General features: G+C 29.0%; 1 protein-coding gene across 1 annotated transcript; it reads right to left on the bottom strand.

Moving 5' to 3' along the window:
- Positions 1 to 1,831: 1,831 nt before the first annotated feature.
- LOC108684251 (allatostatin C-like) lies at positions 1,832 to 21,940 on the bottom strand. The gene is made up of 3 exons (XM_018188482.1): positions 21,830 to 21,940; positions 11,309 to 11,435; positions 1,832 to 2,448 (listed from the first exon to the last, which is right to left on the bottom strand). Exons 2-3 carry the CDS (start codon positions 11,423 to 11,425, stop codon positions 2,284 to 2,286), a joined length of 282 nt encoding a protein of 93 aa, XP_018043971.1. The 5' UTR covers positions 11,426 to 11,435; positions 21,830 to 21,940; the 3' UTR covers positions 1,832 to 2,283.
- Between the last annotated feature and the right edge of the window lie 2,671 nt (positions 21,941 to 24,611).

The raw sequence follows: 24,611 nt of genomic DNA, 5'->3' as shown, positions 1-24,611 counted from the left end.
GGATTTGATTCGTAACTATAGCATTTTACATTTTAAATTTCTTGCAGTGAAATCTCACTCCAAGAGAGTAAAAATATAACCACTCTTGAAAAAAGTGAAAGTATTTCACTTCTTGAAAAAAATGACAATTTTCGCTCTTATTAGAGCGAATTTTCACTTTTTTTTTCAAGAAGAGAAGGGTGGTTATATTTTCACTTTTTTGGAGTGAGATTTCATTATTTAGAATAACGCAAAAAATTTAGAATAACGCTTTAAGTATTTCTATAGAAATCTGTACTTGACGCAATTGTTGAATCGCTCTCTGAATCAATATTATTACTGAAAAACAGTATAAATATTCGCTGATGATTACATCAGTTATAAATAGCACTAAAGTCACTGATTTACTTTTAGAAAAGACTCAAACGATCGGATCTTCGAATTTGCGTCGTTTTTTTTTGACAGAGACCATTTGCGCAACTATGATGTTTCCTTTACACTCTTATCGTATCTTATCATATCTTTTATTCGCAATATTTATTTTCGGCCGATTCATTTCCATAATATTTATTTACTATGCCTTATTTTAACATAGAGATCACTTGCGCATCGATTTTTATATAATCTATACTGTCGTGCTTTTTATTCGTGTCATTCATTTCCGGCTGCATTTTTGTAATTTTTTAACAAACGTTACGTTATACGTGGAAAGTTCGAGGAAGAGTCGATTTCCGACGAAATACGCTGCAGAACGTGTGGTTTTTAAAACTTATTCAACTTTTTATTGCCTTGGAACCCGGATTTTCATCGCCAAACACATTTTTCACAGTGTCTCCGATTAAATAGATTACTTGCGGTCGGAGATTATTTCATATGTTGAATTATTTCATTAAACGAATTTCGTCGCGTAAAACGGATCAGGAATACGTGCGTCAAGTTACGTAACGGCGATAAATCATAATTATTATTATCAAATTGACAAATAATTGCTATTGAAATCGAATCGCGTTGCGTTTTTCATCAGCGCGAGCTGATTCCTTCCACGCGGATTCCTCAGGAGTGTGTTCGGAAATATACGTATCCGTCGAGTAAAGTAAGATTGAGTGTTATTCGTAATCGATTCTTATATTTAATCTTTTGGTGCCACTTTACATTGTTTTGTCATCTATCTACCACAGAAAAATATCGTATAAAAATCGATGTATTATAACAACTTTTTTTAATTGAAATGACCGACATAAGAAGATATGAAAAAATAATTTTGTTAAAGTATTTTTTGTTAAAGTATTAAAAATTTAGTTATAGACACAGATCTCTGAAAATAATTTTATTGGACTGTCAAAAAACACAGTTGAAAATGTGATAAATTTAATACATGTTTAAACAGTTCACTCGAATTTTTGTATTAGTTTCACAGAAGATGAATTTATTAGAAAGTAACATAAATATTATGTAAAAAATTAATACAAAATATAATGCAATTGTAAGCAATAACACAGTATTATTGCACTGCAATATTACTGCACGTTTTTATTCAATATGGATATCTTTATTAAATAAAAAAAAATTATAGCATCTCAAACATAACAATAAGTTACAATAACGTCAAAAACACATGACATTAAAAACAATCGAAAATGATTGAAAAATGATTTTTAATATATAAAAGATTATTTTAGTCATTTTAATATCATAATTACTTATTGTTCTGTTTGGGATGGCAAACTAAAAAAAATCTCGAGTAGGTATGTCACATTGCAGCAGTGGTACCAAAGAATTAAAATGTCTTAAATACAATCTTAAGACATCAATTGCTATTCATGTTCGATTCTTATTTCAAGCCATATTGGCATCTTAACGTCATTTAAATGTTACAATTTCCTACTCTATAATGTAACTATTCATACAATTATAATACAACATATGTTATATTACATTTATATTGTTCAGTGAGAAATTGTAATATTAATGTTACTGCTTGATCGTGTTCCGCGGGAAACATTATTTAAGAAGTGTTGTGTCTTCATTATAATATCTCACTCAATAATGTAATATAACATAACCGTTATATATCTGGAAATAAATACCAATCATGAATGTCAGCCATTCCATATTTAAGCTCAACCTTACTTTAATCAATGAGTAGATTTTGGAATGTATCCCATTGTGTTACGGGAGTTTTCTGAACTTTCCAGCGATGACGCGAACGTAACGATCTTCTCTCTTTGCGTCTCTCTCTCTCTCTCTCTCTCTCTCTCTCTCTCTCTCTTTCTCGCCTGATTTTTCCTCCGTCTTGCTGCGTGCCTATTTACCGAAGCAAGCCACTGCATTGAGGGAGCACTGCCTCCAGAAGTTCCGTTTGCGCTGCAAGTCATTGACGTTCATCTGATTACGGAAGTATTTCACGATCTGTTTGGTGAATAAGTAATTCATCAGAGCCTTGTCGATGCTGCCGTCGTCGTCCACCAGCTGAAACAATCGAAAATCCAGCTATTGTTTTTTTCTTTTCCTTTTTTAATTAATGCTTTTCTTTTTTTAGCTAATGCTTTTCTGGATAAATCGGGATGAGTTGTAATTTAATTTGCGTAATTATGAAAGTCTTTTTATAATGTAAAAAGAAGAGACTACAATTAAAAAGATAAAATTTGAAAATGTAAACCAAGGATAGATCTATCGCAACTCTAGTCCATGTAAGACTGATTGTTACATCTTCAGATACACAACTATGTAATTTACTTACTGGATAAACAAAAGAGTAAAAGAGTAAAAGTATAGAGAGTATATAGAGTATATAGAGAGTAAGAGAGTAAAGACTATTGCACGTAAAAGTCGTAATTGTAATCGTAAGACCATAAAAAGCGATAAATTGATTGGATACTGTGTTAGGGTCAAACATTGTCGCATTCTCTGTGCAGAAGCAACATGAAAACGTCATAATCATAGATACATGTTTTCGTTCCGTCGAAAGATTGCGATTAATACCTTATTTTTATGACTAATCAATTGGAAGACAGTCACGTGACTTATCGCTTGTCTCGTAACCAATTAATTTATCGCTTTTTATGATCTTACGGTTACGACTAATACTTTTACGTACAATGATCTTAAAACAGTGAGCTAAAGTTTACCGAAAGGTGAAACCTAGCCGTAGTCTCTTTTTCTTCTTCTCGATTATATTTTGCGATGAAGAGTCTTTAAAAACTATTACAGGTTATAAAGAGTTAAGGGTGTATTATAGGTTATAAAGAGTTAAGGGTGTATATCCACAAACTCGTATAAATGTATGCATAAAGAAAATTATTCAATCACATTTTATGTGCGTTTTTATAGGAGAAATATATATTTATGCGGCTATGCGTTTATTATTTGTGAATATACTCTTACAGACTATATGTTGATAGTTAAAAAAATCGAAATGTCCTCAAAGTAATATTAATATTTTATTAATAATAATTTATTTTATTAATAATATTAATGATTTTAATAGACAATAATTATTTAGATAAAATATATTTAAACAAGACAATTTAAAAAGTTTCACTTAATTTTATTTAATATTGTTAAAAAAATTAAGTTCCTAGAAAAGGGGAAAAACTTTTTCAATTTGATAGAAAATTATTGACTAATCAAATAATATATCGGCAAAGAATATGTTCGTAAAATATATTTTATATATATGATTAAATATATTTTCGTCACTTTCGTTTTCAATTACTTATTATCCTTAAAAACCATTCTTTTTAAGTTATGACATTTTGAGAATTTTTTATGAAGCTAAGTCCATAAAATGTTTATGAAATTAAATTCACTTTTGATAGAATAATGTTTTAATGTTTATACATAACTTTATTCATGGTAAACAAGCTTTAAAATAATAATAAGTCAAATGCGATCCGTGTAAAACCGACAACGCGTCGCAGTATGATGCGCCACGATTTCAACAGAAAACGTACATGGAGAAATACGATTATCCCCCATTAATGCTTTAATAATAAAAAGTGAAAAGTACTCACTCGTGGCATATTACAAGCGAAGGCGAGTGCGCTTTTTCGTTAGCGCGTAATGGGGCGTAAACTGTCGTCGGGAGTTGAGATGAGATGAAGAGAGTGAGAGAGAGAGCGAGAGCGAGCGAGAGAGAGAGAGAGAGAGAGAGAGAGAGAGAGAGAGAGAGAGAGAGAGAGGTGGGTAAACTATTGTATTTATTGTCGATGGCTCCAGTTGGTCATAGATGGTTCTATTGACATTTATTTTAGCTTTCCTCGTCGCTTTTATTGCGCAATTGTGTTCCGCACATAATTTATATGGATTCATTCGGATATAATAAAGACGCGGGCTTAATTCAGTGAGCTTAAAATCTTATGAGGACCTTATGAGAATCTTATGAGGATCTTAAATAAAAGTTCGGTTTATGAATATCACCTTTTCTTATAGTATCGATTATTCTTTCCATTAGATTTTCTTTTGATTATTTAATGAAAAGACCACAACTTCTTCGAAGTTCCGTCACTTTTCGAACGCACCCTGTAGTGTAGAAATAAAAGCCGGTATATCGAAGAAGCCTTTGGATACCTAAACGATATGAGGGAGTAAGTCATAAGACGAGCGAGGGAGTGAAGTCCTAACAGTTTAGTAAATTGTAATGTACAAGAGCGATACACAACGAGCTTGTTTCGCGCGATATCGCATGATTTCGTATGGAAAATTTTCTCTCGATCGTTTCTCTTTTTTTCCTCATGTCCCTGTTCTTTACAAAATTATTACAGCGCTTTATGCAATTTTATATTAGAAAACTTTCCCGGGTCAATTGTTCGCGCGTATTTCTCGGAAAATTCGATTTAAATATCATACGAGTATAATTAATGTATATATACAGGGTGCGTCATCAAAATCCGGACAAATCGAACAATTTCTTTAAACAAAATGTTTTTAATGAAAAATTAAATATTACAAAAAATCTTTTTATATGGCACTTGGGGGATCCCTATAGAGCACAATTATTCGATATATCCCTCATTAGCTTGAATGACAATCTCTATTCTCGGTCTGAAGCGTTCGCACGCACGCTGTAATGTAGCGTTGTCCATGCCGACGAATGCTGCCTCAATAGCGGTCCTTAATGACGTCATATTGGGATGCCGAGACTTGTGAGCTTTTCAAATACGCTCCATATGTAATAGTCCAAGGGATTTAATCTGAGCTGTTGGGAGGCCAGAATGGGAGCCGAAGTGAGCAACTCGGTTGCTCCTGGCAGCTTCAGAGAGCATCTGTTGTATCTTTAATGTGTACGATTTGTATCGAAGAGGATCTTGCATTGCTGGCTCGCTTACATCAACAATCGATGCTAATTTTTACAATGATTGCCCTAGGTCATTCGAAATTAGCGTTTGAGCCCTTTCAACGACTGCGGGAGTCCTTGCGATGTGTTCTTTCTTCCTCGCTGACACTGGAACCTTCGTTCGGATTGTTCTAAAGCCGTATATTTTGCCATAACGAATCGAATTATTTCCGTTGCTAAGTGTCCAGCACGAAGGTCTTCGGTGATTGCGGCTCTTCGATTATACTCCGCACTTGGTTTCAATATCGCGGCCATTTTGAGAATATATTTACTAGAAGCATCAGACTTTCTCAGACGCCAACAACCTCTAGCGGAAGTACAATATAGCGGAAAATTTAAATTGAAAATTGTCTGGATTTTGGACTTGTATATTCGCACACCTTATGAAAATATCGAAAATCTCCAAAATCGACTGTGGCAGATTCATCATTTCTTTAAGAAAAAAAAAACCCAGAACTGTACAAAAAATATTTTAATATAAATTTAAATTTTTCAATTTTCCAAGAAAAAAAATTAAATTTTTGATTAATATTAAAAAAATTTCTTTCTCTCTAGGATTGATTAAATTCTTGATTAAATTCTTAATGTCAAATTATTATACCCATCAGTTTGAGATGCGAAGCTGATAAATCAGAGAGGATGCAGAGAGGATTAAACCCCTGTGCATGCAGATTTAACGTGGGTGGAGAGAGAGCGCTGCAAAAATCCGATTGTCGTCGACAATTTATCGATTATCGGTTTGCAACCCGTAGATTTATTGGCCGTCGTCACTTCCATGCTTTCTTGATTATTTTTCTTTATTTCTTTCCGCGGTCTTGACTTTTTTTATGGTTTCACGTGATCGTGACAAAATTCTTGCCATGAATGGAAAACGTAGTTACGTCTGAAATTTTCTGGTTTCCATTTTTTTTATTTCAGCTTCAAAATAATGTTTAATAAAAATATAAGTGGAAACAATTTTTTAACACTTTTAAATCTTTGACACGTTTATTGATTACAATTTCAACTACTGTTATTGTAGATCGACGAAAATAAATCAATTTGATAAATTAAATTGAGAGAAATAAACTGTTTTCAGTCTTGCAACGCATAAGTAGAACTAAAATAATAATATCCAGGATTGAGAAAGTCACTTTATAAGTTACTTATAAGTTATTTTTTATTGTAAAAATTGAGTACAATAAATTCGGATATTTTATTTTTTATATTATATTTTATTATTTGCTCCAATTTTGTATTGCTGTTTGTACTCAATTTCTATAAAAATTATATATAAGTAATCTATAAAAGTAACTTATAAATAACTTATAAAATAGCTTTTCTAACTCGGTAATATCACATATTAAATTGATAAGCAATTTAATAATTTTTTATGCTAATAAGCATCTTCAAAGGACAGTAATAATTTGATATTAATCTAAGCATTTTGAGAATTATAAATAATTTAATTTATTGGGAAAAATATTGCCTCAAATAAACTATAATACAATGATAAATATTCATGTCAGACAAATGCGAGCGTATATATTCAAAGATATGTCAATAAATAATAAAATCTCTCTCTCTCTCTTCTTGTTCTTATTTTTTTTATACGATATCTTTCTTATTTCTAGTAGGAAACATGAATCTAAATTACATTGAACAAGGTATTACTTTTTATAAAACATGTATTGCACGTCGCGTTGTAACGTTCGCCTATTGAAAGACGGATGATCGGTGTTGTTTTTTCTTTCTTCCTTTCTTTCTCGATTTCTACATTCAAACGAACATTCATCAGGGTAGTCACCTACATGCCATCCTGCACCCTCATCATTTGCGATTCAGGACGCGCCGCTCAGTTACGCAACGAATAATATAATTTCTTTGAACCATTTCTTTTGCAAATGAGAAGCTTGGAAAAAAAGCATCAACGTTTTTATATAATTTCCCATCCGCTCTTTTCCCTCTCTTATCATATATCGCCGTTCATTGTCGTTTTGTCATAAAGCCATAATCATATTAGCGATTGCTAATTGAATTGATGATTACTTTTCTACCAATCAAAGTAAACCAGTCATCAATTGCTTTGCTCCAATTGATTGAAAAATAATCGTTAATCATAATCGCGGAATCGTATAATTACGACTTTAAGTCGTGATCGGATCAAAGATTGAGATTGAGATTGGATTGGAATTTAAACAATTAAAAGAAAGACAACCAATCTCAAGGTCGGTGAACTTTGCTTTGATTAGTTAAATTCATATCTACGATGATTACTTTTCAACTAATTAGGGCAAAGCAATCAGCTTTGTTCTGATTACTTTGCCCTAATTGCTTAAAAAATAATGTCGTGGATTTAAATTTAATTAATCAGAGCAAAGTTCATTGATCTTGAGATTGTCTTTCTTCTGATTGGTTAAATTCCAATCCAAAAAAACTTCTTCGATTTAAACATTATTTCTTTGATTTAAATTATTTTTTCGAATCAAATAAAAAAATTCATTTGATTTAAAAAAATTATTCAAATCAAAAAAATTTTTTCTTTAACAAAGAAAGTATAACAAAGAAATATTTCTTTAAATCGAAAAAAAACTTTTCTCTGGGTGGAGGTTAAAAAGTAATCATTAATCGCAATTGATCGAAAAGTAATCGCCAATTATCAGTCACAACTGCGTAGTGTAATTACGTCTTAACACTGTCTGGAATATATCTTCAACAATGACAATCGCTAGTATGACTACGGCTTAACGAAAGCGGAACGAGATGCTGTAGCGTGGAAATTCTCCTCGGAAAATCAAATAACAGCATAACGATTTATCGATATGGGATCCTTTGATTGTCGATTTTGCGACGTTTAAAGTCTTCTCACATTTTTTTCATTTTTTTCTCGCTTTAGCTTCAGTTCACATTTTCTGATAATCAACAACTATATTTTTATTACGAGCGCTTAGAAGTCTCAAAGTGAAATTTCAAATTGAATGCGAGAGAGAGAGAGAGAGAGAGAGAGAGAGAGAGAGAGAGAGAGAGAGAGAGAGATGATCGTGGAGGAAACGAGTTGCGTAACGACACTATGCACGTAGTTGCGATTCTTGTGGGAATGGCAAACATTTTTCTTTTCTTTTTTCTTGATCCTTCCTTACTTCACTATTCTTCGATAAAGTCGCAAGAAAGTTCAATGCTTACGCAAAACGCTCGCCCACATTTTTTAAACTCCGCTTTAACAAACGGGTCATCCCGTTGAATATCTTAATTTAACTTTGATTTTAGTAACGTTGCTTTTGCCACACAAACGGCCCTTGTTTGAAGAATTTCGCAGGAACTTTTTTTAAATTAAATAAAAACAAAGACGTATACAGGTGTCCTAAAAATCACGAATCAGAATACCACAGTAAAAAAGTTCAAAAAAGTATGTTAAAAAATTATGTACATTTATTTCAATCAATAGTTTTTGAGATATAAGAGTTTAAATATAATCAATTACAGAAAGATTACGTTTACATGGCCATGAATAGTACACGGAGAGAATTTGTTCTTAGAGCTTATCCTGAAAATATGATAGTCTTGGGATAACATTGTTTATTTCCAAGAATTTTAATATAAATCTCTCTCATTTATTAATAAAATTCGTTAATAAAATAATAAAGTTTAAAATAAGTTTGATTAATTTTATTGAAGTGCTTAGTAAAAATATTGTATTGTACTATAACTACCATATTGAGTAGTTATAGTACCTTGCCATTTGATGACACAAGTATTGTTCTATCTTTGTCACTCTCTGAATGTCAACAAGGATAGAACGACGGTTGTGTCGATTTATGTCGACTTGTTTCATCAAATGGAAAATATCCATTTTCGAGATAATTTTAAAACAAAATTATCTTCATGTATTAATAAGCACGCACTTCAGCTCTGTAATTAACTATATTTAAAGTCTTATTATTTCACAAACTATTGTTTCAAATAAAAATTTACAAGTAATTTTTTTACCTAATTTTTTGAAAACTTTCTGAAACAGTAACATAATGCAGTATTATAATTTCACACTTTGAATATAATATGAATATGTACACGTCGTACATAATAAATTATTATATAGAGTGTGAAATTGACATTACAGTTACTTTGTGCTTGCTGGATTACATGAATTTATTGTAATAATGTAAGAGTCTAATAGCGAATTCAATTGCGTCCTCAGTGCGCACTAGTAAATATTAAAGCCGTAATATCAGCCAATATAAATTGACGTAAAGATGTGTGTTTAATATAAATATATAAATAGTTGAACCGTGAAATCCTCAATATATTTTAATAAAAATATTAATAATATAATTATTGTATTTTAAATAAAATATGTATTTTTGAATTTGCCTTTTACATTCAGATTAATCAGTTTAATAACAATGGCCTCAATATGCATCAATGCGCCCCAATTTGCTATAAGCAAATAGTAGAATCAAGATTTGTTAGGGCTTTATTGAAATAGGCATGATTTATCGAAAAAATGTAAAGAATTTAAGAATAGAACGTAGCTTAATCGAGATTGCGAGTGGTTGAGGAATTCCATATAAATGTCGACAAACTTTCGCGTCGGACTTGTAATCTCGCGGCAGCGATATCCGTTCTGATCGTTTTCCAATCTCGCCCTGTTTTATTACAAAGCGACGGAGAAAGGAACGTTTCTGACAGGTGGATCCCTTACCGTGTCCATTTTGCACCCTCGTCAATCTGGTCGGATTGGAAGTTCTATGCAATCCTACGTGAAAAAAAATCAGGACTTGTCTTTTTCATTTTTTTCTCTTTCTCTCTCCCCTCTCTTCTTTTCTCTCGTTTTATTTTTGATGTGTCACTGGAGATCGGGACTTTGATAGGCTCTCGAGCAATCTAGATCCATCCCTTTTTTCCATCATCGGGGGCGAACAGGACCACCATAGTTCGCGATTTAGCGAATCCGGAAGCTCCGGCAGTATCTCGTCAATTATTCAATAAAATTAATCACTTAAGTCTGTTTTCATAATAATCATATGATTATCTAAAGTAATTAAAAGTTGAAAAGTTATCAAGAAACTCATGAATGAATTTCATTAAAGGAATCTCTCGGTAATCTTTAATTTTTAAGTAATCATATATTGTAAAAACATGCCTTACAGTACGAGTGTGGCATACTCTTAAAAAATTATCACAATTCAAAAAGATGATTTAAAAAAAAATCGTCAGAATTGTTTAAAAAAATGTGGTTATTTAATGTGAAATGAAAAATATATTCTTTTTGCTTGAAACTCGTGCAGTATTTGTAGAAACCAGAAATTTTACTGTTCATTCCTTAGTTTTTTTTTATATTTATCTCTATATCAATTATAATTAATAATTTTTTGAAAAAAAAAAGATTTTTTTGTGATTTTTGTAAATTTGAAAAATTTATTTTTATTCTCTATTGTTAAATATTTTTTGAAATTTACAATTGTCGACTTTATTTATATGGAGCTATTCTATAGACTCTCTAGAACAAAGATTTTACAATTTTACATAATTACTTTAATCGGTGCATTTTAAATTATCTAAAAAATTAGAAAGACAGATTGGGTTATTTCATCCTTTGATAAACTCAGTCTTATTCTTTATGCTCTTACTCTTTTATTGTTTTGTTTATCTAATAGGTAAATTATCATATAATTTATTTGAAGATGGAATAACCGGTCCTTAAACATGTATGAGGTATGTTAGACCCCTGTATGATTACGACGAAAATAAAAATCGTGCGGTGAGAGTTTGAACAGGAAAATATAAATAAATTCAAAGACGATCTCTTGAGATTCGAAGCGGATTCGTTCGCGGATTTATCATTTCATAAATTCAAAGCTTTGGAGTTTGTTTTATTCATCGAACATCGAATATAATTCTAAAAAACGATTGTTTCTTAAAAGTGAGATTACAAAAATATTTTGCATAAATACATCAAGTTCTTCCGGCTCACACTGATCTTTTCGAAGAATCGCGAGATTTTATCTTTTTACTTACATTCACGTTGTTCAAAATTCTGGCCTTGTCTTTGTCGATCGTCGGCATCGCTGCCGAGTATTCCGCCAAGACGAAGAGCATTAATGCCAGGGCAATTGTGCTTTGTACGGACAGCATCGTTCTAAATCTGGGAACAAGAGTAAAAATAAATTTATAAAACTGCTATAAAACTTTTATTAATTTTAGTGATTTGAAAAATAAGAGAAATATAAAAAATTGATGCAACCTCTAATCCTATAGAATCAATTTGTTATATTTCTTTTATTATCTATCTTTTATTATCTATTTTTTTTATTATCAATAAATAATCATACTATGAAACGATTCTGGCAAGTTTATTCTTTATTGGCATGCCCGTATTCAAATGCACGTCCCAGAATTCTTTCATAATATGAAATTTATTTATTGATAATATATAAGTGTAAATATATTAATAGAAAATATAATTAATCTTTAATTGGGTAGAGTGTCCACAATGTACCTCCGGTATAATTTTCTCTAGTCTGAAAAAAAAAAATAAAAGTATTGTCCAAATATTCAGAAGTCTTAAAGTTCATTATTTTTACGTTATTTTATCTTATAAGAATATAAGTAAATTTATAATAAGGAGGATATAATAATAAGGATTAAAGTAAATTTAAATATGTAATATAATATAATAATAAAAAATAAATGGCTATAAAATTAAATTCTTTTAGGATTCTGAGCATCCTTACTAATTTGCATATTTTAAATCACCTATTTATTTAAAGTAAATTAATTAATGCAATCTGCATACACAAAATTTTTTCTTCGTCTTGAAAAGAGCGTTAAAATCGAGTGACAATTCTCACAAGAGAATGTTTGATTGTCAGGGAAGTACTGCCCGAAAATAGGCACAGAAAAATATATACACAAGTAATAATGACATGTTTTAAATATTTCAAAAGTTCATGTATCCGCAAATTTACTATAAGTTGATAAAAGCATTAAATTTATTTAAAATATATTCAGAACTCCCTAATAAGTTTAATTAAAGTTTAATCAAAGATTATTAAATTAAAACAAATTTGATTTGCTTATAACACAAAGTCGCTTCTTTGATCAATTTTATAATATCCTTCGAAAAGAAATAAATTTCTGTTTTGAATATATGATGTGAGTTTTTCTAAAATTTGATATATTTTAATAATAGGTATATTTTAAGATTATTATCAAGAAAAAATTCTTTGTTAAAGATATAAAAGGAAAAAAGTAAATTGAATAATCACTTTTCTGAGGAATAGAATCATTTTTCTGTGTGTAGTTGGTGATTGCGCCGTCAAATACTTTGTCAAAATGAAAATCAATTGTCAATTAGCGATTGTTAGCGATTATTAGCGATTGTTAATTATTATCGAACTATTAATTATGGCAGCGTTCTTGATCGGTATTTGAAGATGAAAATATCATGTAAAAAATAAAAAATATCATAGGAATTCGCAAGATTTTTGTATTTACTGAAATTAGAAAATTGCTGAAAATAGTGTTGTACCTCGACAGTATTGATAATCTTGACGTTATTTGCAAATGTTCAATCGATGGATTTTACGTTTTTTTATTCTCTTGTTCCATATATTTCAAGTTTATAAGTATATCTCTTTTTTTCCTTTTTCCGCACAATTTTACATCATGATAAAGTAAACAGTGATTTTTTTATTTCTTGATATTATTTACTCATCCATTTTTGATGGCGCGTTAGCAACATACTTGATAATTATTTGATAATTATTTGATAATTATTTGATGTCTTCCTGATGTTATGTTTATGTTTTCATTATTCTATTCTATTTTTTAATTTCTCATTTTTTTATTTTTAATTTTGTTTATTTATTATTAATGTAACACCAATATAATGTGAATTATTATTAATATTAAAAATATTAATAATCGTTTTAATCGCGATATATTTATTCGAGTTATCAATTATTTTGAGATTTTTCTCCGAAATTTCTCTCCATGTTTTATCTTTTTTTAAAAAATATTTGCATCAGTAAATTTATTTATTTAAAAACGAAAATTTAATAGAATTGACAGACGTAGATTTTTTATGAAGAGTTACTATAAAGAATCCCAATTTATCTATTTTATTCTATCTTAAGTTAATTCTATATTATTTTATTTTCTTCTATTTGAGACATCATTACAAATTATCGCGACAAAAATCAGACAATAAAAATTATTTTTATTAATATTAACTCCAATATGTGATAAGAATTATAATTATATAAAAAGAAAAATAAAATAAGAATAAAAAAAAATTATACAGAAAAACAAAAAATAATGTCAAATCAATACCAACATTTTTTTAGAATGTATTTAAACGAACTTTGTGTCTATTAATTTACTATGCAATGCAAAAGTAACCGGAATACCAGGAATACTAAGATTCCTTCCGTCCTGATGGAGAAGTAGTATAATAAAAAAAGGTCAGCGAAAGGAATACAGACATCGGATGCAAGTACATTGGCGATGGGGAGAGGGCTAGAGAGAACTAAATGAAAAATGAAGCCCATCACGAGTTAAACTCGCCACGCGTAGTCCGTTTCACAATCCACTAATTGGAAGAACAAACGATGCGCATTATTGGCCGCACTGTGCGTATCAAATAATTTGTTATGGTCGTCGCCGCCGCAAAGTGGCGTTCTATCGAAATCACAAAGCGCCGCGGCGACAACGCGATTTGCTCATTGCGAATTTAATTCATTAATTAGAAAAGGTCATCAGATCAAATAATTCGAAGTATCGAGAAATGAAACGAGTTGATACGCATTTATCGGGTATAGTAATCGGGTTTACTAATCCCATCGATGTCGAAAATGCAAGACTGAAAACATGATTGATAAAATATGACACGCGCGTCCAAGATTTCGAGAGGAGAGAGAGAAAAAAAGGAAATAAAGAGAGGAATTTAAAGTTAGGCGCGTTAAAAGTTAACTTTCGAAATTACGGTGAAGGATTCAATTATATGGAAAAATTAAAAAAACTTTCTATCGAAATTGCTATTTGATGAAATTATAAAATAAAAAAGATTAAAGAAAAGATTTTCATGCTTGAATGCATTATTTTAACAAACATAGCCAATTATTAAAGCGAAATTGTTAAAAATATGTTGAAACTGAAGTTTTAATCGCAAATATATTTATACGAGTTATCAATTATTTTGGGATTTTTCTCCGAAATTTCTCTTCATTTCTTTATCTTTTTTAAAAAATACTTGCATCAGTAAATTTATTTATTTAAAAACGAAAATTTAATAGAATTGACAGACGTAGTAGATTTTTTATGAAGAGTTACTATAAAGAATTCCAATTTATCTATTTTATTTTATCTTAAGTTAATTCTATATATTATTTTATTTTCTTCTATTTGAGATATCATTACAAATTACCGCGACAAAGTCAGACGAAAATATTTTTAAAAAATATTTTCAATTCCATTTTGATATTCCTGGATGTTGTTATGAAAGACGTTCGATTATAAACGGACCTTTTCTATTACTGCCACGAACACGACATGCGATTCAATTATAATCCATTTATTATTATTTTATTGTTTATCATTGTTTGTTTTATTATTTCATTATATCTCCTATTTAGCGTTTTAACAGAAATCTCCTTAAAATAACGGAAATCAATAATGCTTGTAATGACTACATAAAGAGTTTAGATGATGAAAATTATAAAAATAAGCGAATTTGCTAGAATATTTATAATTTTATTGATCAACATATCTAACAATCAATTTGCTCATTTTTGTAATTTTCAAGTTGTGTGATGCACAATCGAACCCCAGAAGTGCACGATTTTAAACTGAAAATACTAAAGTTTAATAAATACTTGTTTGAATAAATCTAAATAAATATTTATTAACTGTAAATATATTTATTTCATATAAAAATCATTAATTTTATTTAATTATTATTTTTTTATTGAGTAAAAATTTATTTGATCAATAATATCTTGTTTGTTATTGAAAACACAATAAGAGAATTATATATAAAAATTGACGGCCAAAGACGAGCGATAAGATGTTGTAATATAATTAAAATAATTTTAATGTTCGATTTACATTAATCTAGCAAAACTAGTTTCGACTTTACTGAGTCTTCTTCAGTCGCAAGTATGTTACATTAATAGTCAATTGATAGTCAATTGAAAGTCTTACATAATGAAAATTCGAAATATGTCGATGAACTGTAGTATTTATTCGATTAAAACATTCTCTTGATGTTGCAAAAGTTTAATATGAGGCTGGTAATTTATATTAATTTAAATTTAGAAATGAAGTACAATTAATGTGATAATAAATTTAGAATTAAATTACAATTTGTGGTTACAATCTATACATCTGAAAGTATGACAAAGCAACTTACATGTGAAATATATGCTTCTGATCTTAACGGCAGTCGTGTACGAAGTGGCAAAAGAAACATGATCCGATATTAAATGACATTCACATTAACATATAAAATCGACAAGATAAACATTCAATAGTCGTTATTACAGATCCTATGAAAGATATTGAAAAAAGATTCATTTAAAAGTGCCGTGTTTTCTTTGGCATTAATTAGTCTGTACTTTGATATGGTCATTTTAGATATTAATCTCTTGAAATAGTTATTTTCTCTATTTAGAATGTTTACGTCAGATCATTCAAACGTATGATTATGTTCTAACATATGACCAGTAATAACAGAATGCTTACTTATATCTCGATTCATTCATTTTTATGCTCCATCACTCTTGTTTTCAATTACCTCTTCATTTGACCCACGTAAGAAGCATCGCAATTCTTACAATTAATTTTGTAAACGACATTATTATTATAATTATCCAGATCTCTATCTTTATGTCTCTTTATGACGTTATTAAATTTATTCAGACATTTATAGCCAATCATAAATTCATTCTTATCAATAGCCTCAGCTGAGGCTACAATTTTCGCTCTTTTGATATAAGGAAAGGATATGATCCTCCCATCTCTCTCCAACCTCATCGTGTCGTGTCACAGGAATTTTATTAAGTTTTGTTGTAATTAAATATTTTAATCCATTTTTCTAAAAATTAAATCCAAGATAATCATTATTTAATATGTATTTACTACTAATTGTAGATTTTTCTGATGATACGACGGATGTGATAATAATACAATACCATGCTGTGTATTGTACCAATTTTATGACACAATGGATCGAGAAGAAAGACAGATATTTCTGAGAATGATGCCTTGTGAAACCAATCTAATATGATTCTGTTATTTTCTATTTTAATTGTAAGGTCTAAGAAATTAATACAATGTTCCTCCACAGTGAATTGCAGTCTCGAATAATGATATTTAATGAATAATGATATTAAACGTATCTAAGATATTATTAAGTCTGTCTTTTGGCGGTGTCAACAGAATGTCTACGTATCGGTAGTAGATTGGTAATTTTACACCGATACTAGCAAATGCCTTGCTTTCCAAGTCTTACATGACAATCTCTGCAATGATCGGTGACAATGGTGATTCCATTGACACTCCAAATATCTGTTTAAATATCTTTCCTTCAAAAGTGAAAAAGGAAGGTGACAATACAAATTTAGTAGCTAATATAAATTCTTCAAAAGGCAATTTAGTTTTTTTAATTATTTCTGACCATCTATTCTTTATATCTAATAATGTTAGATCCAATGGAATATTAGTGAACAATAATGATCTTTGATAATTGTTTAATTCAAAGCTATTTTTTATAAAACTTGTACAATGTAAGCTATCACGTAAAATTTTATTCGAAAATAAAGTCAACCGATACAATGTGGAGTTATTCGAGGAAACAATTATCCTGAGTGGATAATCTTTTTATGCATTTTCGGAAGACCATAAACCTTCGGCAATGAAGTCTCGTTAGTTTTTAAATAATAATATTGTTGTTTCGAAATGTATTCCTTTGAGTGTCGGCTTTTCAAAATCGATGTTAATTGAGATGTTAATTCTAAATTCTTTATTGAGTTTTTGTTCATCGATAGTATATGTTGACAAATCACTCAGAAACATCATTCATTTTCCTTTTATAGTCTGCCATACACATTGCAACCGTTATATTGTCTTTGTCTGCTTTCATAAAGATAATATCAAGATTATTTTTGCAATAATTTTTAGTTGATCTATACATATCTATTAATCTTTTATCTATCGTATTAAAATTAATTTTTAAATCAAGAAATCTATTCAGTGAAACTGTGTGTCTAATTTTTGATACTGCACTTGTGTTCTTACTAATCAAATTACCTTCGACATCTTTGATGAACTCATACATTACTTTCTTTATTATTATCTTTATTGAGACCAATAGCAAGGCAAAAGCCTTCTCTCTCCTAATTGCAGTAAATTAGATATCCTTGACGGAATAAGTTTATTGGACCAAGTTAATGAACCATTTATTATTAGTATGATTGATCGGATTGAACGAACCTACACAAAAACTTTTAGATTCTAAACTAACAGTTAACTGTGAATCATATAAATCCGAATTTAGTTTCCCATACTTATATTTCATTGTATCAAATTCACTAATCCGTTTTAACATAATAATTTATTGATTTAATATTTTTAATTTTCTTATTTCCGTATTTATTTATTAGCCAATTTAATTTTTTAATATTATTTTGATGTATTCTAATTTTGAAGCTATCAAATAATATCGAATGGTAATTGTATTGAATTTCATATATAAATTGGTAATTGATTAATTATACTGTAAAATGTTATCCGAATCTCTTTATTTAAATAATTCATAGATTTGTATAGATCAAAGATTTCAATATTTAAGACATTATTTATGAAGTGATTTAAAGCTAAATTCCATTTATGTAAAAAAATTTATTTATTATAAATAAATGTCTACTTAGTACTGAATTTTCTTTATAAATTTTTTTTCAAGGATCGACGACGAAAATACGCCGTATACGTTTTACCATTTGTATTTCATTTATACGTGTGTGACTCTTTATTTTGAGACGAAGGAAACCTTCATTATATAAGAAGCGTCTGTGCAACCGTATTATTGCGTGAAGTAAGAAAATAGCGAAAGAAGATTCAATTTATCCCCGTCTGTCCGCCTGAACGGTCAAATTATATTGTGACTTGTAAATGAGGTCGAGAAAGTCGTGCGAGCCTCGGGAAGTTTATAGTCTTGGACGTGAACCGCTTTCCATATCCTCTGACGAGTGAAAAAAACATTTGTAAACTTAGAAATAAACTTCCTTTTTATTTAATTTTAACTCAGCGCCCTTTGAATTTGTTAATCGCAAAAGCGACGATCGAATACATTCCATTTTACGCTGATATATCATTTTCACGGTGTGATTTTATAAAAATATTCGAATTAGCTCAAAGAGCACACCAAGAGAAAGTGTAATCGATTTAATAAGAACCAAGAGAAAGAAATATTTATTTTAACATCATGAAAGTCAAAACGATGATTTTTTTTTATTACAAAATTTAAAGACTGTTTATTAATATTTATTTACATTTTTATATTTTTTACATTATCGAGAATTCTCATAATTTCTTTGCATAAACTCATTAACCTTTCAAATACTCATTAGTTGTTTATTTTATTTATAGTTGTTGAATTTTATTCATAGGAGCTTTGTCAGTTTTTGAATTAAATTTCAATTTCTTTGTATTTATATAACATTTTATTTATACTTTACATTATCTTTATTATTTACTGAAACAAGAATGATACATTGTATGCTTCATTCATAAAACGGAACATACTTTTTTGAGATTGCACATTCATAAATATAATTTCAGTTTAAAAATATACAATTTATTATTTGCTGCTATTTATCTCTCGCTATATTATTCATTTATGTCTTAATTGATATAATTTAATTACTTCATTTATAGATAGTGATGTTCAGATTTATAAATTTGTTTCTGTTGACACTTTCCCATTTGCATATAATTTATTTCTACTATAATTTATTTCTAATTATTCTCTCTTGTGTAAAAAGTTTATAGAATTAATATAATTTCTGCATAATACATATAATTAGATTTCTTCGCGTTAAGAATTGAGAAGTATAAGAAATGTCACTCTAAAGAATCACACGGAAATTCGAAAAGTGTGTTCAATGTAATAAACTACAAAGTAGACTAGTAGATTACTATGTAGTTATATAAACTATTTCGTCTCGTGTATGTCACGACCTTATTATATTTTCAAAGAATAAATAAATGAATAATCGAGGAAATGATTCTTTTGATCGTGATTTTTGGAGCTAACGAATGAATGAATTGCGGAGAGAAACCTTTTGATCTCAATTCAAAAGATTCTACATTCATCACTTATTATTATACATATAATAGCAGCGATATCCGATCATGAAATGATATCCTTTTTTACTGATGCGCGTGAATTTTCATTTCGATTTTTAAATCTACAATACTGTCTATCCACATTCCCTTATTTTTTATCTAATTTATATCTATGTAATTGTTTTTCCCTTTCCTGTAGAAGATTTAGAATTGTATAATCAATTTAATTTATATCTAAATAATTTTATAGATTTTATTACGAAAAAAATAGTTTGCTGAAATTTAAAAATTTAGTTAGACACAGATTTGAAAATAATTTTATGGAATGTACAAAATAATTATATAATATATTGACAAGGAATTTGGTAATAGCTATTAAATGTTAAATAAAATAATGCAATTAATTGTTTGATTGTAATGCATAATCAAAAATATTCTTATTTTTCAATCTAAATAATAAAGGAGTAATGAGCCAAATAATAAAGGAATAATAGAGGACTAATAAGCCAAGCTGGTTATTTGTGCTTTTAACATTATTTAATGTGTCAGATAAAAATTAAAATTGGGTTATCCTCAGTATAAAATTTATAACGTAAAAATTAAAAATAAAAATAATCATCCAAAATCCGCATTACATTTGCACACGCAAATTTTTCTTACTTCCTTAATTTTTATTTTTTCTAAATATTCAGCAATTGTTATCAAAAGATTGGTTATATGTATTATTATATGTATATATGTATACATTTATATGTATATATTTGATAATAATCATTAAATATATATATTTGAAAAGGTAAAATTATTTCTGGATATATTACTCATAGAGTCCGATCGAAATTTTTATTGAAATTGACTTGAAGATGACGAACACTCATTACGTGTCAATTTCGATTGAAATCATGTAGCTCTTCTCAATAAAATATTAATTTTAATGTGTAATTATTGTTTTAATAATTAAATTATGATGTTTATGACGAAGAAGTACTTAAATTCTTTGGCCAAAATTGACACACAATCGAAATTTCGGTTTTCGATTTCGATCGAAATTTAATTATTGTTTCAATAAATTATGACATATTTATAAAGAAAAAATATCTTATACATGGGCATGTCTGTATATAGCCTTTATAGGATTCTTATCTTTTAATTTTTGTTTCGGTTTCGGTTAAAATTAATGTAATATGTAGCCGAGTATTTCGATTCAATTTCGGCAAAAATTTCGATCTCTAATTAATTGAACATTTAATTAAAATTTCATTCATTCAATACTATTTATTTCAATACTATTTATTTCATACAACATTTGGTAGATTCTATCACAATTCTTTTTTCAATGATAGGATGTTCAAGTCAAATTGATTACTAAAATGTCAAAACTTCTTGCACTTATCATGCTCGGATGCTATCTTACATAATTATTTTGAAGTTTATAATAAGGTTATTTTTAAATTTGTATTTGATTGAATCTTTAAGTACTTTAGTAAAACTTTTTTTTCCGATTCAAGGTCCGATCACGAAAGTCTCTTTTTACTGATCACCACGCGCGAGCATGATTACATCTGTGTTACGATTTCTACATACAGAAAAGTATGGATTGTACATAAGAATTACTTATTTCAAGTATTTCAAAAGTTCATATATTCGCAAATCATAAGTTCATTAAATTTATTCAAAATCTATTTTGAATCCTAGTAAATTTAATGCTTCAATCAAGATTATTAAATTAAAATAAATTTGACTTGCTTATTATATAAAGCCGCTTCTTGGATCAATTTTTCGAAAAAAAAAAAAAATAATAATAATAATAATAAATAAGTTCTTATTTTGAATACATAATGATGAGTTTTTGTAAAATTTATAAAATAAATATTATTTTAATTATTATAAAGATTATTAAAAAAAAATTCTTTGTTAAATTATTACACTTAAGAAGAAGAAAATCAATTAAGTAATCTTTTCTTAGCAATATCAATAGAATGATATTTTTTTGTAATTTATTTTTATAAAAAACTTTTTATATAAACTTTTTTTTCGTAACTTTTTCATTTTATCTATATTTTTTAAATTTAATTTACGTCAATATATAGAGATTTACATCCATATTGCAATTATCTTCTTCTGCGAAGAGACCTTTAGCGAGATAGAAAGGGTTAGAAAATCGCACAGAAATTCGGAAACGGAAGTTTATACCTTGTGCAGGCTGATATATCGTTTGATCTCCGATTTTCTTTGTTCCAGAAGAATGGCACTTTGTATAGATCTCTTTCCTTCTCTTTCTTTCTCTTCAGATAACGTCTCTTCGATGTCTCCGCGACTGAGTGACCGCGCTTGGAGCACGCGACTACTTTATACCGTGCTGGTGCCGTTGGTGGACGGTGGTGGCGGTGGTAACGAAAATCCACCCTTCCCGCTCACCCTCTCACTATCTCGCTCTCGTTACCCGTACGGTAATACTGTCTTATATATCTCGCTGATCTCTCTGTTTTGGTTCGTCAATCTAAATTGATTATTTCTTTGATTAATTTAAATTGCTTTTCCTCTTTTTCTAATATTAACTAGTTTAGTTGCTGGGAGTAACTTCAAAGTGGTGAAATGTCTGATTTTATTAAAGAAAGTAATTTGATTATTTGAATTGTATTAGTAAATTTGTATTTGAAGTCAGTCTTTCGTCTGAGGACATTTATTTCTTAGGACGTTTAATTGGATCTGGCGCTGTGCTGAACACCTCGAGCTCGGATTTTGTTATGCTAAGCTATTGTTTTAATCGTAAGACTTTATTATTATAATATCAAAATATATATTATAATAATCAAGAAATGAGACCTCTAATTTCACAAAAGCTTGCACTGGATTTTCTGATTTTTGAAAATTCATAGTATTACTTTTGTCTATGTCGATCGGAAATTTATTAGGGAAAACGAAAAAGAAGAAAAGAGAGAGAAACCGTTTACATCGATATTTAAAAAGGGGGGGAGGTTTCTCTCTTTTGTCAAAGAAAGAACAAAATATCAATGTTTCTTTTATTGGAAAAGACACAATCTTTTTGTAAAAGGTCATTTCTCTTGCAAAAGAAGCGATTTCTAATTAGTATTTTTGCAAAAGATCGATTCAGACATCGCCCATCCCTAAATTTATGAATTTCACGACATGCTGAAAACGTGTTAATCCGTGCGTATCATTGGGAATCATCGCGAATTATCATATTGTTTCTCCTTTGCTGTTTCTCTTCCCTTCCTCTCTTTCTTTTTTCGTCTTTCTATTTCTCTTTCTCTTTTTATTTGAAAAAACTTGATTACTTGTATGACACCTTCGTTTGTGGTGCCCGGGAGTATCGAGTGCCCTTTTGATTACAGCTTTTTTTCGATTTATGCTATGATGAGTTCTCGACGATCGAGAAAAAAAGTGATTCCAATTTTTAACATCGTGATTCCACAATGAACAATTTCCGCTTAAAACTTTTCCTTCTTCTATGCCGCGTGTGAAACTCTCCGCGCTCATCTTTTTCAAAAGTCTGAAAAATAAATGCTGTGATACTTTATTTTTTCCTCTGCTCTTTACTTAAAATTCTATTTAATTCTCTCATTTGCGCAATCAATATATTATTATATAATTATATATATATATATATTTATAATAAACATTATTTATTGCGACACGCATATTAATTGTGTTCTAATTTAATGTGTAATTAATTTCGAAAAATCATTACGTATTAAAAATCGCAATATTGTGACATCAAAAATTGAAGCGCAATAGTTTTCAATTTTAGAAGATCTCAAATATTAATATTGGGAAACATAATATTGGGGGCGGGGGGATTATTAATAACAAAATATATTATAATAATAATTATATTTTCTTTCCGATAACAATTAAGGGATTAATTATTTAAGGTGCATTCCACTTATCTTTCGCAACCCTCGCGAGGATTATTTAACTTTTATTTAATTATTCGATAAACAAGATGAAATCATGAAAATATAAAAATATAACGCATAATGATATCTAAATATAATTTGGAGCAAGTTTCTGATTATATAGTGGCAATTTTAATAGCGGCTTTATATTGACTTATATTGGATTGTCCGGAAAGTTCGTGTCGATGTTGAAGGAAAATTGAAACGCAGAAAATTTAAATTTTAGTATACATTTATTAAATTATATAGATTAGTCGGCACGAACTTTCCGGACAACCAATAGAATTCGAAGTCAATTAATTCTGATTAGTCACATTGCAAATGTCGTTTCTTTGAACTAGAGAGTCTCAAATTAGAGTCTTTCTATACAATTATGCACAATTTTTGAAATTTCTTTGAGATTTTTTTGAAGATTTACTTGATCTTCTTACATCAATAAATGAAATGATAAGCATTGAAAATAAAAAGTGAAATGCACTTTTAGAGTGAAAGAACGGTAGAAAAAACATCTCACAGTCAGTTCTCGAATTTCCCTATATAATCTTAATATTCTCTCTCTCCAGTTTTTCATTTAACTCTTTTATGTTGTATCTGCTTATTTCCATTTTTATCAATGTAGATTAACTTTAATCTTTTTACTTTAACTTTTAATCTTGGTTTAACTTACCTTTCTGTTCCTTTTTCTAATTCTTAAAACTAGAAGAAAGATAAAAAGTAAGTTAAAAAGACACAAGTAAGTTAAAGTTAATCTGTATGTCAAACATTATTTCATTTTTTACTTGGCTATATTTCTAGAAGCGGTTCTTCAATTGCTTATGACATCAAGCAGTATGCAAGCTGCACAATGTTTTTTTTTCACAGTTTCGCAGATGAGATGTTGCGATGATACAACCCAAGCAGAACGAGTCACAGATAACGTCAAAATGACATTAAAATGAATCGGAAATGATTGAAAAATAACTTTTAATGATTATTTTGGAGTCATTTGATATCATTTTGATATCATAATGACTTGTTGTTATGGGATTAGGGATACACTGAGAGAATTTTTGATA

The sequence above is a fragment of the Atta colombica genome, unplaced genomic scaffold (genome assembly GCF_001594045.1).
Source record: "Atta colombica isolate Treedump-2 unplaced genomic scaffold, Acol1.0 scaffold10, whole genome shotgun sequence".
NCBI lineage: Eukaryota > Metazoa > Arthropoda > Insecta > Hymenoptera > Formicidae > Atta > Atta colombica.
The sequence above is the reverse complement of the archived record's forward strand: the minus strand, read 5'-3'. Positions and strand labels throughout refer to the sequence as shown.

Coding starts and splice junctions, on each gene's coding strand:
- LOC108684251 (XM_018188482.1), bottom strand. CDS start 11,425: ATGCTGTCCGTACAAAGCACAATTGCCCTGGCATTAATGCTCTTCGTC. Junction 2,449..11,308: donor GAATTTTGAACAACGTGAAT/GTAAGTAAAAAG, acceptor CGATTGTTTCAG/CTGGTGGACGACGACGGCAG.